Source organism: Takifugu flavidus, chromosome 5, assembly GCF_003711565.1.
Source record: "Takifugu flavidus isolate HTHZ2018 chromosome 5, ASM371156v2, whole genome shotgun sequence".
Taxonomy (NCBI): domain Eukaryota; kingdom Metazoa; phylum Chordata; class Actinopteri; order Tetraodontiformes; family Tetraodontidae; genus Takifugu; species Takifugu flavidus.
Window position 1 is genome coordinate 8,570,155 of NC_079524.1, and position 15,789 is coordinate 8,585,943.

A 15,789-nucleotide genomic window follows, 5' to 3' on the forward strand; every position below is an offset into this window, starting at 1 on the left:
CATGCATGCCCTTTGCTTTCTTTCCCTGCTGCTCTAGCAAAGGAAACACTGCCTTCATACCGCAGCGCTTTTGTCTGTCCCGGACCGTTTTGGGACCCGGGGGTTCGAGTTTGGAGGCGCACGTCGGTCCACATATCGGGGAGCGCTGATCAGTCCGGGGCTTCCAGGCCTCCGTCACTCAGTAGTGTCAGAAGAGAGGCAGAGAGGGATCACTCTCCCTGGCAGTGGCGTTTCCGCTGTCGTCTCCTGCACGCCGGTGAGGAATACCAAACGTATCAATTGATATTCCCCTGATCTCTGTAGCTTCTGTCAAGCAGTCGGTCCCAGCCAGCCACAGTAAGTTGTTTACACGCACCAAACACCGACAGCGGCGCCACAGGATGGCTAAATCAGTGTATGCAGTTTGTCAGGTGTGTTTGCATGTTTCTTGTGTGTGTGTTTGTGTGTGTCTGTGTGTCGTGGTCTTCAGGGAGCGAATGGGAACAGGTGGTAGCTCAAGACTACAGGAGCTTTTGACAGCAGTGAGGTCCCCAGACTCCCAGCCCCTCATTAAACATTGACACAAAAACACTGCAACTGTCTGTGCGGGTGCATGTGTGCGTGCATGCGTGTGTGTGTGTGGGACAACACAAAGTAATGAAGAGGAGGCGGCTCACCCTGCATACACATTGCAGCTTAGCGCAGCACGAGCTCTGCATCGGGGTGCGTGTGCGTGTGCGTGTGTTGTCCATCTGTGCGCGCTCATTAATGAAGAGCATTTGTCCGCAGAGGTGTCCACTTACATATCGGGGAATTCGTCAGGTTTCGAAACAAAACACCCCCATCTGCTGTCAGGGGCCAGACAGACTGTCAATTTGTGTTACGTGGCAGGTGACTGTGTCCAGACAAGTTTGTGTGTGTGTGTGTGTGTGTGTGTGTGTGTGTGAGGGAGTGTGTGTGTGTGTGTGTGTGTGTGTGTGTGTGAGTGAGGGAGACCAACGTGTGTATCCATGCAAGTAAATGTACACAGGTTATTCGTCTCTGTGTGTGTGTGTGTGTGTATATATATATGTGTGTGTGTGTGTGTGTGTGTGTGTGAGAGAGAGAGAGAGACAACTTCCTGTGCCTGACCTGTGCTCAGGTCCCTGCTCACTTCCAGTTGGTAATGACGTCCCCTGGGCCTGGTGTAGCACAGAAGCCTCCTCCAGTCTGTCTTACTGGATGCTCCTAATGACATCATGATCACACGCTGGCCCCTTTCATGCCAAAAGTGCTCTTCCTCTGCATCACCATCAAATCTCTTCTGATCCGGCGCGTCCACCCTCCCCGTCGCCGTTGCGCATCGTCCCCACACATCAAGAACTTGAAATTTCATTGTTTTTTTTTAACCGTGTGACTGTTGTTCTTCATCAGTTCTTGATCAGAAATGGGGGTTCTGTTTGGAACCACGAGGTTCGGACAAATGTTCCATTTTATGTTCTAGTTTACGTTCTAAATCTATTAAACAAAAACCGAGGGATCCTCTGTTTACTGAGCCGTTTCATTTGTTCCTGACGAGTCACGGGCCTCACCTGAGCTGCGTGGTCCATTCCCAGTCCGGCAGTAACTGGCTTCATCCAGGAGCTGGAGCAGAGAGCACACTTTTAGAGTGACACATCTTTATCAAATCTACCGCATGAGGTCAGGGTAACAAAGACATCTGCGATGCTTTGAAGAAGACACCATCCATCCATCTTCTGCTGCTTTTCCTTTTACAGGTTCACGGGGGATGGAGCCTATGTCAGCGTGAAGACACCCAAAAATAAATTTCATTTCACATCTGAACCAGATTCTGAGTTTGAGGCCACGAATTTAAGTCTTCACAGGCATAGAAGCAAAAGTCTGAGCGCGTTGGTGATGCAGCAATCCAAATGGGCAGAAGATGAGTGACATCTGCTCAGCTGCATCTCCTCCAGTAGGTGTAGACACACTAATGACCAGTGTGCACCAAACACACAACCTTCTGAGTGTTTGGATGAGCTACAGTCTCTTTCAGGGCTCTTGTAGTCTTACTATCGAGGAATACCGCTTACTCTCTAACTGTGAGTGCAATGCTTTTGGTTTTTCTGACATTAGCAAGAAGCTTTTGTGGTACATGCAGCACACTATCAGTGCAGGACTACAAAAAAAGGATCATAGCGGCATTTACAAACACAGCCTGCGGCATCAGCCAGACGACTACAGAGACCATGTTCTTTCCCTCGTCTTCTTATAGAAGGCCGCTGGAGTTTGATCTCCTCCCTCCCCCCTTCGTAGGCCCTGAGGCATCTGATTAAATGCTAATTAAAGCCGTTAGTGCTGCTATCACTGCCGCTAACACCTCTCTCTCTGTCACAGAGATTAATGGCCCTCGTTCATCATCCCACCTCGCTCAGCCCGAGTACCTGCCCGGCTCGCAAACCCTGATCAAGTCATCAGCCCCCAAAACCCCGCTCCTCCACCCCTTCCCACCTCGCAAAGATGGACGAGAGGTTTAAATTTTAATTTGAAAATTGCCCTCAATTACTTCTGCGGCGACCACTTGCTGGAGCTTCTCGTGTGGTTGAGTGGAAAGGGGTTACAGCGGCGGGTCAGTGGCCATGATGAGCGATAAGGGGACATTAATAAGAAAGACGGAGGTTCATTTAAAAGCAGAAAGGACAGTGGGAGCAGCTTTCTCATTATTTAACTCCCCTAGCTTTATTTAAAGGACTTTATTTAAGGATACCAAGTTAATGTGTCCTCCCGGACAGACGGTTAAAGCGCCTGACAGAGTGAAAAAGTTACAGCCATAACTTACCCCCTGAGCACACAGTGGTGCCATCTTTTTTCTTTTTTTCACCTCTTTTGACACTCACCATTTCCAGGCAGAGCAGAATGAGCCTCAAAGGGCCATAAAATGCAGAACTAATGCACATTGTAGAATTTTATTCCTTTACAATCTCTGACCCACAAATGTTTTATTGTGGGAGATGTTATAATCTTCATAAGTTTGTAAAAGATGCGTGTAATATAACTAGTTAAATATTTGAACCGTCACAGAAGCACAGACCTGGTATGAAAAGCTGCCTCACACATCTGCCGTTGAATTTTTTTTTTTTTTTTTTAAACCCAATTTCACTTTAAAAAAAAAAGTTGCAAATGATAACACCTCTTCAAGGCACAAACACAAACAGTTCTTTGTTGCAGACCAGCAAAGTGTTGGTGGTACTTTGGAACCAGTTTCACCAGCCAGTTATTTGGCTGTGGAGATGGGCATTTAACTGGTTCCAGAAAAGGAACTGGAACCAGTTCGACGAATAAAGAGTAATATTGTTTCAGCCTGAGGAAACCTTAGCCAAGGAGACCAAAGCTGTTTTCTTATACAAACTTTGGACAGAGCGTTGATAGAGAGGTCATGTGTCCACTCGGATATACCAGAAAGACTGTATTCATTTATGTATTTATATACGCCTTTTAATTTCACAGAGGAAGCAAAGAATGTGCGGCTTTTATCATGAAAGTAGCGACAGTGCAGCGTTTGACAGCAAAGAATCATCACACATGCGTCTCAGGACAGAGATGAGGACTTTCTACATGAGAGAATTTGGTGTTTGCAGTCACACATGTGGGTCATTCTGGTGAGAAGTAGCAGCCTCTGAGATCTTCTCCTCCTCCTTGCTGGTATCGGCGCCGCAAAGCCACAGGAACTCTGGGAAACTGATGTCCTTGGACTGCTAGCCATCAGCGAGAGGTTTTATTTTGCTACTGTTGCTGGCTGGGAGAGGGGGCGGTGATCAGACACTGGGAATCTCCAAAGAAACAAACATTTGATTGCAACAGACATTATAACTAAAGTTAGTGTAACTAAAGCTGACTTGAATATACAAGTTAAGGTCACTGTTCTTTTTCAGGAGTTCACTTGGAATTTCATTTGGGGGGGTATTGCATTAGCAAAAGTGTTACAGACTCTGACGGACACTAGAGTGACGTTATGACTTCAAAACAACTTGCAGGTTTGTTTTTTTGGGTTTCTTTGTGTGCTTTTTTTTTCTATCTTCGCAGGGTGAAACAAAAGCTCTAGATCCTGGGCTGTGATGTTTGGTGTAATAGCATGTGCAGTGGCATGTGAAGATTCTGGAGCCCCTCTGCAGGAATAAACAACGTTGCAGTCAGGTTTAGCAGGCCGCACAGGAAACAATACCTTTTTACATTCCATCGCTGGGTGATTAAAAACCTAAATGAAGAACAGCGTGATTCCCCCTCTGCTCACTCCATCATCCAGTCCAATTTATTTCTCCCCCTCCTTTCCGGCAGCAGCAGCAGGCACCGTGCGTCCGGCAACCGGGAACAAAGAAGGGGGAAGAGAAACAGAAAGAAAGAGGGATGGAGAGACAGGAAGAGATGAGAATGGGAGCATATATCAGGACTGTTTCCAATGACATTTTTGCTTTCAGCAGAGAGAGCCACTATGAATATCAATATGGACCTAGGGAGAGGAAACATGGCTTTCTTTCCTTTTCACTGGGCTATTCATGCACAAAAGAAATCTATTCAAGTCAATCTAATGGCCAATCTGTGCGCCTGTGCATGGCTGTGTGAACAGTTCAGCCCCTGCTCCACATCTTCCCTCTCCCTCCCTCCCTCCGTCTCATAGCTGTGAAAAACACTTTACGTCAAGTGCAACTGTGGCAAACACTACAATATGGAGATCAGTTTGGATTAAATGCTTGTAAAGAGCTCGATACCAACAACTATCAGCCAACTCTCTGTGTATTTCTCAGTGTGTTTCACGCAGAGTCCCCTCTTCCTCATCCTCTTCCTCTGGTGCTCAGAGATATCTAGTCAAAGGGATGCAAATCTACCCACTTCCTTCCTCCCCTTCCCCCATCTGCAAACACAGATAGCCCCGGGCCAGTCCCAAGTCTTTCTATATGCAGAACCAGTGACAGGAGTTACGCATCATTCTCCCCATGTTCCCTCCTTAACAAGCTGCAAGCCTCTCTCTCCATCCCTCTCAGTCTCTCTCTCTCTCTCTCTCTCTCACACACACACATGCACACACACTCTCGGCTGCATGTATGAGGGATGTGTGATTGGTTTGGTATGGTATTAACGATACGGGCTGGGGTATGCAGCAAGCCTCCTCCCTTTACTGCCTGCTTTCTCTTTCGCTTCCATACTCACCTTTTGTCTGTGTGTGCGTGCATGTGTGTGTGTGTGTGTGTGTGCAATTGTGAACTGTTGGCTCCAGGCTTATTACTTTAAGATGTCTCCAGCCCCAGCACTAATCCCGTCTTCTTCAGGGAGGGATAACAATAATACAACAAGATCCAGAGGTACTAATGAAATCCTATCAGGTTCCTGAGTCTGAATGTCAGGGAGAGAGAGAGCGAGAGAGAGAGGGGGGGGCAGGGGAGAGAGAGAGTATGAGCTATTGATTGAATGGAAACCAAAGAGAGGGAGAGAGTGAAAAGAAAGAAAGAGAGAAGAGAGGAAGAAAGAAAATCAAGAGTAGTGAAGTGGGAAGATACTGAAAAGCAAGTGAATAAACAGTGAGGGAGGTTTGTGGAGGATGAGAGCAATAGAATATGTATGCGGAGAGAGAGAGAGAGAGGAGATTAAGAGTGGATCTGAAAGTTGAGTTTAAGAGGGGACTGAACCTTTTTCTCCCCAGTGAAAGAGTATGCGTCAGCAGCACCACATCAGCTCTTGCTGAAGCAGATTTCAGACCCAGACCAATTCTCCCTCAGCGTCTCTGCCAGACCCATGGTTTGCCTCTGGGATTGAATTAGGCCTGTCCCATTATACAGTTGCCATGGGGACCCTGACACCTCCACTGAGGAAGAGCCACGCAGGGTTGGATCTTCAGATCAGGGTGTTTGTATGTTGTAGTTCTGAACAGTTCCACTGAATCGAAAGAAAAGAAAGATAACACCCCCCCACCCAAGAATTTATTCTATTAAACTTCAATGAAGCCTGGCGTCTTTTATCCTTTTTGGCTAAAACCACCAACCTTCTCAGCTTTTGATGTGGTGAATGATTAATAGCGAATCAAAACAATCAGGTCCTCAGAACAGTAAACAGCAAATCTAAAGTTGTAAGTGAGCAGCACATTGCTCATTGCAGTCCTAATTTTCCCCAGATTTCACCCCAAAATGATTTAAATTTACAGTAACCCTAGGACCCTAGGGGCGCTTTCACTCCAAAGCTGTCTGGTCCACTTTAAATGCACCACATTCTGTTTCTTTGGATCGTCCGTCTGATTTGAGCGCGCTGACCAGTCCGCCCAAACGACCTGTTCCACCTGCCCACCTGAAAATGTGGGTCTTGCAAGTGAACCCCGGTGTGGTTGACATATAGTGTGAATGGAAACAAGAGGAAGTGACCTGAAAAGATAGAACAGTTGTCATAGGCAGAAGTGGAATTGTGAGGAGGTGCTAATTATTGTACGGTCACAGGACCATCGCTTTTGTGGGGGACCAGCTGGCCGAAGGGGACAGATTTCTGTTTTTGAATTTGGCCAGTCCATGAGGGAGGTCTACTTCCTTTACTCTTGTCTCTTCCTGGTGATTGCTCTTTTCAGAGAAATTATCACCCACACGTGCTGTAAAGAATGACCTGTGAGGTCACACCTCTCGCCAATGCTAGACTGCCAGGTTTGTGTCCCAGGTGGACACCGTTGTATTGATCTGGTTCTTGTTCTCTGTGAAAGAAAGTCCAACGTTGGGGTGTTCATGTCCATCACACTATCGCTGCAGGAATGTGGAGGTCTGAGTTACCCACTTACAAACCCTTCACAACTGTGTCCACACACCCACACACACACACACACACGAATCAGAACTGAAGATGGACCCTGTCTGTCTTCTCATGTTGGAATTCTTTTCACCGATGCAGCTCTAATGGATGGCCAGAGAAAGCATGCCACCCACAGCACCATCTGGCTAATGCCCTGTCCTCTGCTTATGAATTACACTAAATTGTGCCCAGGAGATAGAAGCCACATGTTCATTATGAAAGCTGGAGGGGTATTAGACGTCCCCTGGGTCGCACCAAACAAGCTTCATGTCACAGGACAGCGTGGTGACTCACAACAAGGAGCCATAGAAGAGGAGAAAACACACACACACACACATCTTATTAGGATGCAATTGACACCAACATTGTTATTAAGAAGTTAGTTTTCTGGAATTTCATAAGCAGAGTAGTTGGAACACTGGGTTACTGCATGTCAAATAATTAACCCAAGTGCTGCGCCATTTTTAAAAGTCGTGTCATATTTTATTTATTTTATGATCTGCTTCTGCTTGGGTGGAATCTGCACTTCTAAACCAATTATTATGCGATAACTTTAGCTAGTATTTAGTTTAGTCCAATAAATACTGTTTTTTCTTCTTCAATATTTTATGATTGTGATGATAGTAAAACTGACTGGACTGGACTGGCTGACCAGGATGATGATGCATGAACATTCACGTGTTCTTATAACCTACATTTATGTTGGCATGCACTTTTGACTCTAAGGTATTGGTGGAAATGTACAGAAGTACATTTCACTACCGGATCAATAAAGATTTAATGTTTATTTATACTTGAGCTTGTTAGTGAAAAGGAGAACACCGCTAATGAATGTCAGCACCTTCTGTCAACTGCGCCTGAGCTAAAACACGGTAGGCATTTTGAAGCAAAATGCTTACAGCTCTAGCCAACTTACTCAGCTGCCATTGGATTTCTTTATCTGCGTCTAGACCATCATAACACCAGCATAACAGCATCCGTCAATCCCTGCAAAACCCTCTCAGGTGCCATAAAAGACCAAGGCCCCCTCAGTAAAGGAACTGAGGTTTGGAAAACAAGTAGAGGACTCCTAATAATGTGTAGCCAGGCATGAAATGCTTTCTAGGTTGTTTTTTTCTCTTATGTATTGTGTAAAGAAGGGGTGTCCAGACTTGATCCTCAAGGGTTCCATGCAAGCCAGGTTTTCAGTCCTACCAGACAGAAAACCTTTTCCCCAAGGAAAGTGGAATCCCAGGTGAAAGCCTTGTTTGACTGGTAAGACAGAAATCCTGGATTGCGGCTGCCGAGGACTGGGATCGGACACCCCTGGTGTAAAGTGGGGCCGTACAGGCAGATGGGGAAGGTGGAGGAGGAAATAAAACATGCATGAGTCGCCTGCAGCTGAGGAAAATAATTACTGTCATTTAGCAGACATGTAGAGGAGAGCAGTAAGGCCTGGGCTGCCCACAGTAAACGCACCACTACGCTACGCTGCATAGCGATGGAGGGATGAGTGGGAGAGAGCGGTGGCATAATGTGTCCGTATTTGATGGTAATTGATGCCACAGTTTATTTAGAGATGTTTTCATATGTCACTCATGGCTGACAGAATCCTGCCACTGCCGCAGTCACTAGAAATTAAACAAGGAGCGTCTTCTTTTCATCCGTCTCGCCTCTCCTTATTGATGGATCCCTCCAGCCGCTTGTTTGAGCACAAAACAAAGAATTTCAAGGACAAGGTTGGGGCTCTGTGTTTCACACGCTCCTTCTCTGTCTTCAACTCTGTCACTCATCCTTCCTCTACATCTGTCCATCTACTTCCTTTTGCATCGTCCCGTGTCTGGAAATCAGACGAATTTATAGTGTGTGGAGGGTTGCCAGTGGAGGTCAAACGTGAGAGCAGCTCGGCATCGGACGCCGCTATCATTCTTTATAGCTCATCTTGTGGCACAGCCTTCATTACCCTGAATTATATGCCACGAATATTACCCACCCACCCCCCCGAACTCATGCAGGGCGGCCCTGGCCTTATCATCCTATCATCTTACCCAAGAGGAACGTAACGCCGGTAACGCCTGATATATAGTGAAACATCTGCCTTCAACATGACTCCGCTGTGGATCTTTGAACTTTACATCCGCGCAACCGTAGTATTAAATGCATGTGGAGTACAGCGGAGTATCATAAAACAGACCACAGAGACATATTGTCTGATAGGGGTGTGGCCATTCCAAGTAGATCTACCCTGTGTATGCATTTAATTTGATTTAGAAAGCCGGTGAGGGGCTCCCTGCCCCCAAACCTCTGGCTTTCCAGAAGTCCCACCACACCCCAATCTTCAAATATTTCATCTTAAAGCCGGGTTTATATAACGCGTTGTTGGGGCCTTCTCAAATGTAGCTTCTGTTTGTGGTCCTTCTCCCTACTTTGACCCAGCTGCAAAGTCATCTTCTCCAAAAACTTCATTGTCCTAACGTTTTTGATTCAGAACATATCTTGCACACGGGACCAAATTTGGACTCCCTTTGATTGTTGGTCCATTTTCTCACCAACGTACCTCCTTTACACATGTTTATTACCACGGTTGAGGACCCAGCGGGAAGCCTGATAATCTGTAGGAACAGCGGGGTGTTTTGATAGCAGCACGCTTTGGCAGCCCTGATATTTTGTTCTTTTTCACAACTCATTTTCGAGTGGGCACGCTGAGAGAACCTGCACTATAGCATGGAGCAAATATCAATGTGAGCACAGAGGGGGGTATCGGATGACAGCGGCAGTGCAATATGTTTCATCATTGCAGCAGTGAATCAGACATTTCTCAGAGCGTTTGCAAAAGACCTGCTTCCTGTAGTAACAGACTAACTCCTGTGGGCTCTGCAAATCAGATTTATATCACTTTTCCACTTCTCCTTATAAGCGTGCCATTCTTTACAGCAGTGCAACGTTTAAGCAAAGCCCCATTACAAATACCATTCCACCGTTTATTAAAACTCAGCTAAGTATGGAACGGGAAGTATATCTCTTCAGGAAATTTAGCGTAATGTATAAATCCGTGTTGATTCATTGCAAATTATGATCTTGAACTAGCAAAGGACAGGACTCAGAACTCATTCACAGTAGTTTCAAAAAGATGCATCCTAGCTGACTAAATCTACTATTGTTTATATACCAGCAGTAAATCAGGAATATGGTTTATGTACTTAATGAAACACAACAAGAGACCCGATAGTTAACAAAACAGAACACACTCTCAGCCATCAGCTCCAAAAATGGGCATGATTGGAGAACTTGTTGTGCGGTATCATGAGCTGAAGTGTAAGTACACACTCAGCATGGGGTTGTAGACAGGATTTGGAACACACACACACACACACATACGCACACATACACGCACACATACACACACACACACACGTGCTATATTAGGCAACAAGGGAGGGAGTCAGGGAGCAGTAACAGGGCTATTAGGACTCCCTGGGATCCTATCGATCTCCTCATTGATCCCCTCCTGGCTCAGTTAGTCCAGACAACACTGAAGGTTTATACAGCTACTACAGAGAAGAGGACATGTAACACTAGAGGGTGGACGTGGAAGGAGTTGTACAAGGGCCACTTAGGACAACAAATACAAAAAAAGAATTTGCCTGGGTTAATACTTTCCTGCCTCCCATATTTTAACCTCGCCTCATCTTGCTTCTCCCATATTCTGATTTTTTTGTTTCATTTAAAGGTATATTTCCTGTTCACGACCCGAAGCTGATACAGTTCTTCCATAATCATCATCATTACTTAAAACCCTAGATTACAGTCATGCCTACCTGTATGTTTCTCATGAACATATTGGAGTAAAATGGACTTGCCTCAATCAAACAGCCTTCTGTCTCCAAAGGGATCACATTAATTTAAAGCGTTTTTCCCCCCCGAAAGGCACCCACTGGGTTGACTTTGTAGTAGAGTAATGCAATTGTATTCCTCACATATCTTTGTTGTTTGTTCTTTTCTGAATGATTATTTTGCAGGACTCTGGCCTCCTGCAAGCCTTTTTGGAAGAAATTGGTATAATATCGCCCTCACTGGATCTTTACTGGTACTACATACACCTGAAGAGTGGGAATGAACTCATTTGAGGTGCGTCTTCAGGTTTGATCATAAGATGGGCGAACTTGTGTACTTCTACTTCATCATGACGTGTATTAATGAATGGTCATGATGGCAGGTCCTTATCAGAGTCCAGTTGATTAATTGCCAACCCTTCATTCTGTCCTTCATACTAATGGCTCTCTGTCCAACCCTGTCTATAATTATCACATTATAATGAGATCTAAAAAAGAGAGAGATTGTGTGCGTTTGTGTGTGTGTGTGTGTGTGTGTGTGTGTGTGTGTGAGTGTGTGAGAGAGAGAGAGAGAGAGAGAGAGAGTATACTGTATATTTAAGTTTCTTGTATACGCTACATAAGTAGTACCACAGGTTTACAAGCAGAGTGAGGACATTTTTGGAAGTGAAGACAATTTTTCTGGTCAAGACTTGGTTCCAAGGTTAAGATCAGGCTTAGGTTAAGGTTAGTGCTAAGTTTAAGGTTAAGGTTAAGGTTAGGCTAATGTCAAAACACAGGCCTCTAGGGCAACAATCTACTCTTATTTCTGACCTACCAGGCAGACATCTATTTCACCTGGGTTCTGACTTGCCCTTGTTGTCTGCCCGGGAGGACAGAAACTGTGTCTACAAAAGGCTTCATAAAGACAGAAGACCTTTGCATGGCCAAAATCAATCAGACACTTGATTTTCAGTTGGACAAGCCCAACTTCCGGTATTTACCTTGAATTCTCATTAAGGTGGTTTTAAATGACTGCTTAAACCTTTTTTTTTTTCATTTATTGGAGGAGTTGTTTAACTGAACCTGTCATTTTAACTTTCTACACTGGTTTAATATAACTTTAATTAAAAAAAGTGCTGCCAAGGAATCACTTTAGACGGATTGGTTTGATTTTCACTGGTGATTTATTAAAATGAAAGTTATACTGATCTCATAGTCCTTTCCTATACTGTTACACTAAATGATTCATTTCTACTGTTTATATGAAGAAAAAAAATCCAGCAGTTACACAGTGTGTGTTTATGAAATTTTAACACACGGGAATGAACAGTTTCCGGAGCTGTCAGGATTCTCATTCTCATTTTTTCATACTTTTTCATCATTTTCTTCATTAAAATTCTGCCTGGATTCCCATTAGTGACACATCAGTGAAGGTCAGGTAACAAAATACAACGCCGACACTATCTGTTATGGTTATCCATAACATCCGCATCAATTCTAAATAAATACATTGACTCCCTCTGTTTACTCGTATATGTTTTTCTTCTTTTCTCTTTCAGTCCCAGCCACCAACAGGTCCCTGCGGTGTTCCCACCAACCTTCCCAAGACTGATAACAGTGTAGGGAATTTGCACTGAAGCAAAACATGAATTTGAAATGTGATTTCTTATTACCGGTAAATAGAGAAGCTGTCACGCTGACACGCGCCTGCTAAAATCGCCAAGAAATGAAATGAAATTTACTCCACAGAGTCAGAACATTTGTGTCTATTTAGTAACGAGCTGCCCCATGAAACTATATAGTTTGGTGTAACGGTGTATTTTCAACTATGAGCCAAGTTGAGAACAAAAGCTAAGTGCTAGAGAACTTCAAGGACGTGTTGCCAACATTGCAAACTTGGGCAAACTGTTGGGTTCTTTTTTTTTTTAAGGCAAAACAGAATTCTTTGTCATAAGATTTTAAATCCCATTTTTACTTATATGGACAATCCAATGAATGACAAGAGGCGTTTATGGGCATCAAGCGCCCTCTCAAATGTAAAACTCCCTATAAAAAAGCAGCTAAGAACATAGCATTGAACAAAATAGGAAGAAATGGCAACATTAGACTTTCTTTTTGTCCAAAGAGTGAATGCAAAGCTTTAAATCTGATCATATCAGTGCAATAAATCTTTTATGATTCTGTAAAAAAAGGGAAGAAGAGAGTTGATTATGTCTTGGTGACACTGAGAATTCGTCTTCCTTTGCAAATAGTAAAATTTACGACCACTTTACAACTACTTACCTCCTTTCCAGATTATTTGAAAGCTGGTGTTTGGAACATCTGATCTGCTTCAGAAATCAAATATTCATCTTTACGTAACAGGGAAGTCATATTTTTACTGTAATAAAACAATTCTACAACTACATTTAACAATGTGGGCCAAGGTACGGAGCACTGAAAGATACTCAACACTTGCTATCATGAACTTGCCATTTCTGATCCCTGCTTATGTCTTTCATTCAAAATTTAAACATCCTGTCCCCACCCATCATTTTATAGAATCAAACTAAAATGATGCCTGAATATAAATATTTATCTGTGGAAAACAGCTAAAGTTAAATCTACTTGATGTGGGGAGAAAAGATTTCACTTTTCTCTTGCAGAAAATGCAATCTCACCCGGAGGACCGCAGGGCTGCGTCCTTGGTCCGTCCATCTTCGTTTTTGTCCAACCATCTGCAGCTGCAGTAGTTTTCTGGGTGACACAGCTAAAAAATATTAATGAACAATTACACATATGGCACGTGCATTTGGTGGTGGTAGCTGGAGTATGATGGAAGTCAGACAGTTCTTGGTTCAATCCCTGGCTGCGAACTAAATTGGAGATGTGGACTGGTAGGAGTAGAGGTACCAGAGGTACCAGCAGAGCACTGCTGATGTGCCCTTCAGCAGTGCAGTGAGCCCCCAAAATGCTCAAAGCACCTCTTGAGGGCAATCTATTCCCTCTGTCACCTCTCCTGTAGTTACTGCATGTACATGTGATCATTGTATATTTGTGTAAAACTGCATGTTTCCTTGGAAGAAGAAAAAAGTCACTTCCCCACTGTGTGACTAATAAAGGATTTCTTCTTCTTATCTAAACTTTTCAAATCTAACTTTATGTTTGGGTTAATTACAGGTAACTTTGTTCTCATCGAGAATCAACTGAAGCAAAAAAAAAAGTCACTGTTACTTTTCAATGATGTTGTTCCATTAACTCGATGTTTTGCTCTGGTTGTGCTTTTGTCTCTCTTTCTTTCCACTGACTTTGCATTAATACTTTGTTAATCTACAACTAAGAGGGCTGGAAAACATTCCAGCAACCTCCTTAAATCTAAAGGGACACTTTAGACAGGCGCACACGTTATGAAAGACTCCGCAAGGCGCTCCTGCTACGACTGTCCTTCCTTGAAAAAACAAAGACGGCAACTCTGATTTTCACCAAGCAGAGAGACCTAAGAGATCATGGTTCCCAAAAGGCAAATTTGCTCCCTCACCCACTTCCTTTTGTACGCTGCTAGCCTGGTACTGATCTGCGGAGGGACCTACCTGATATCTCTACAGAAGGAACAAAAGTACAAAGTAATCATATCATGCGTTGTCGTGTTTGGCCTCCTGGCTGTCCTCTTCTTCACACTGTTTTGGACCAGTTATAGGATGAAAAGACAACTGTACAAGACAGTACGTCAACAGCACATCCAGGTCTACACTATTGCAAGGTAAGAACACTTGAAGCTATGGGAAGTTCATTATGCTTTAAAAAAAAAAAAGCTGTGTGAGATACTGTGAAGAGGATAAAGTTGACTATCGTCAGTCAGAGATAATGTAAACACATAAAAATGGTGATTTGTAGCTGCAAACACAGTAATTATTGAAATAATTGAAAGGCAAATGTTAAAGAGCATCAGAATGTATATCATTCTCGTGCACTGTAAATAAAGAAGAGCACATTTCCGAAGAGGCACATTTATGAAACGTTTCCAAACCAGCGGCGTGTATCTATTCTCGGCAGGCCGGACTCTTTCCCTCCATCTTACGAGCAGTCCCAACGCGACAGGCAGCCAGCTGCACCAGAATTGGTCACGGCCGTCGGTGTGGATGTGGCGGTGGGCCCGGCGCCTCCTCTGTACAGCCAGGACAGCTCGGAGGCTCTGGGCTGCACGTGGAGCTGGGAGCAGCCTCCTCCATACAGGGAGACGGGGTGTATCCAGCAGCAGCACGCGCTGTAGTGGGCCCAAGACCCAAGCCACAACCTGAACTTTGATTTTCGACATCTTTGCTTTCCTGGCTGATCGGAAGGGCGTGAACGGAGGTCAATGACTCTGGAAAAGTGTGCAATGTTGCAATCACCGCAGAGACGTGCATGAATTGGACCCTTTGTTTGTTACTGTTTCCAGACAAGGACAGTGTGAACCCGTTTGGATCAATTTTTTTAGGAAAAACTAAAGAAAATGGATTTTTTTTTTGTATCATCCCCGTGTGTGCAGGAGATGATAAATGTTTTTAATCATGTGTTTAAAAAAAATCTTTTTTATCTGAATAGTCCACAGACCCGCAGCAACCCTTAGTTTTGTCTCATAATGTCTTTTTTACGCTTCCCCAGGTGACAACTGTGTTTCATGACAATAAGCTTCCTGACAAAAACTCAAATAACCAGCAATAGCGTAACGGAGATGATCGAGGGGACTCAGGAGACAAACGTCTAAAGACTTTTACGCATCATCAACAGTATTGACAGCATGTTAGACACTCAAGGATCCAATACTCCATGAATACTTAAGACTGGATGTCTTCATGCAGACCAGGAGGATCTGACCGACAACGAGGCAAGTCTGGAAATTGATGGACATTAGTCCATGAAAACCAATCTCTTTCTTAGCCTTTAAGTTATCTTTGTTTCATCTTTTGATATTAAAGTGGGTTGGTTGTAGCTTTCTATTTTGTCTAGGTGTCCTTTTCACATGAGAGAAAACCATAAGTTGTTTTTTTGTTCGTTTTCAACTTGCTGTTTATGATTATTACCCACAGTCCTCAAAATCTACAGTAAACACTGTACGTTTAGGTAAAACTGGATTTACAACACGTGTTGTAAAGCTGTAGTTGAACCTTGATGGACCACGCCTGTGGAAGGGTCAAGGGACTCTCAACTCTTGTTTTAACGATGCTATGCTGCAAAAGCAGCATTATTCAGTATTACT

The 15,789-nt window shown here is 44.0% G+C and overlaps 1 protein-coding gene across 1 annotated transcript; it reads left to right on the forward strand.

Annotated features, from left to right (window-relative positions):
* Window positions 1–13,466: 13,466 nt before the first annotated feature.
* On the forward strand, window positions 13,467–15,529 carry LOC130526313 (transmembrane protein 252-like). The gene is made up of 2 exons (XM_057033870.1): window positions 13,467–14,310; window positions 14,604–15,529. Exons 1-2 carry the CDS (start codon window positions 14,057–14,059, stop codon window positions 14,818–14,820), a joined length of 471 nt encoding a protein of 156 aa, XP_056889850.1. The 5' UTR covers window positions 13,467–14,056; the 3' UTR covers window positions 14,821–15,529.
* The last annotated feature ends 260 nt before the right edge of the window (window positions 15,530–15,789 follow it).

Excerpts from the sequence above, each read along its gene's own strand:
- LOC130526313 (XM_057033870.1), top strand. The coding sequence starts at position 14,057 with ATGGTTCCCAAAAGGCAAATTTGCTCCCTCACCCACTTCCTTTTGTAC. Across the intron at positions 14,311-14,603 it reads CAGGTCTACACTATTGCAAG|GCCGGACTCTTTCCCTCCAT; the intron begins GTAAGAACACTT and ends TATTCTCGGCAG.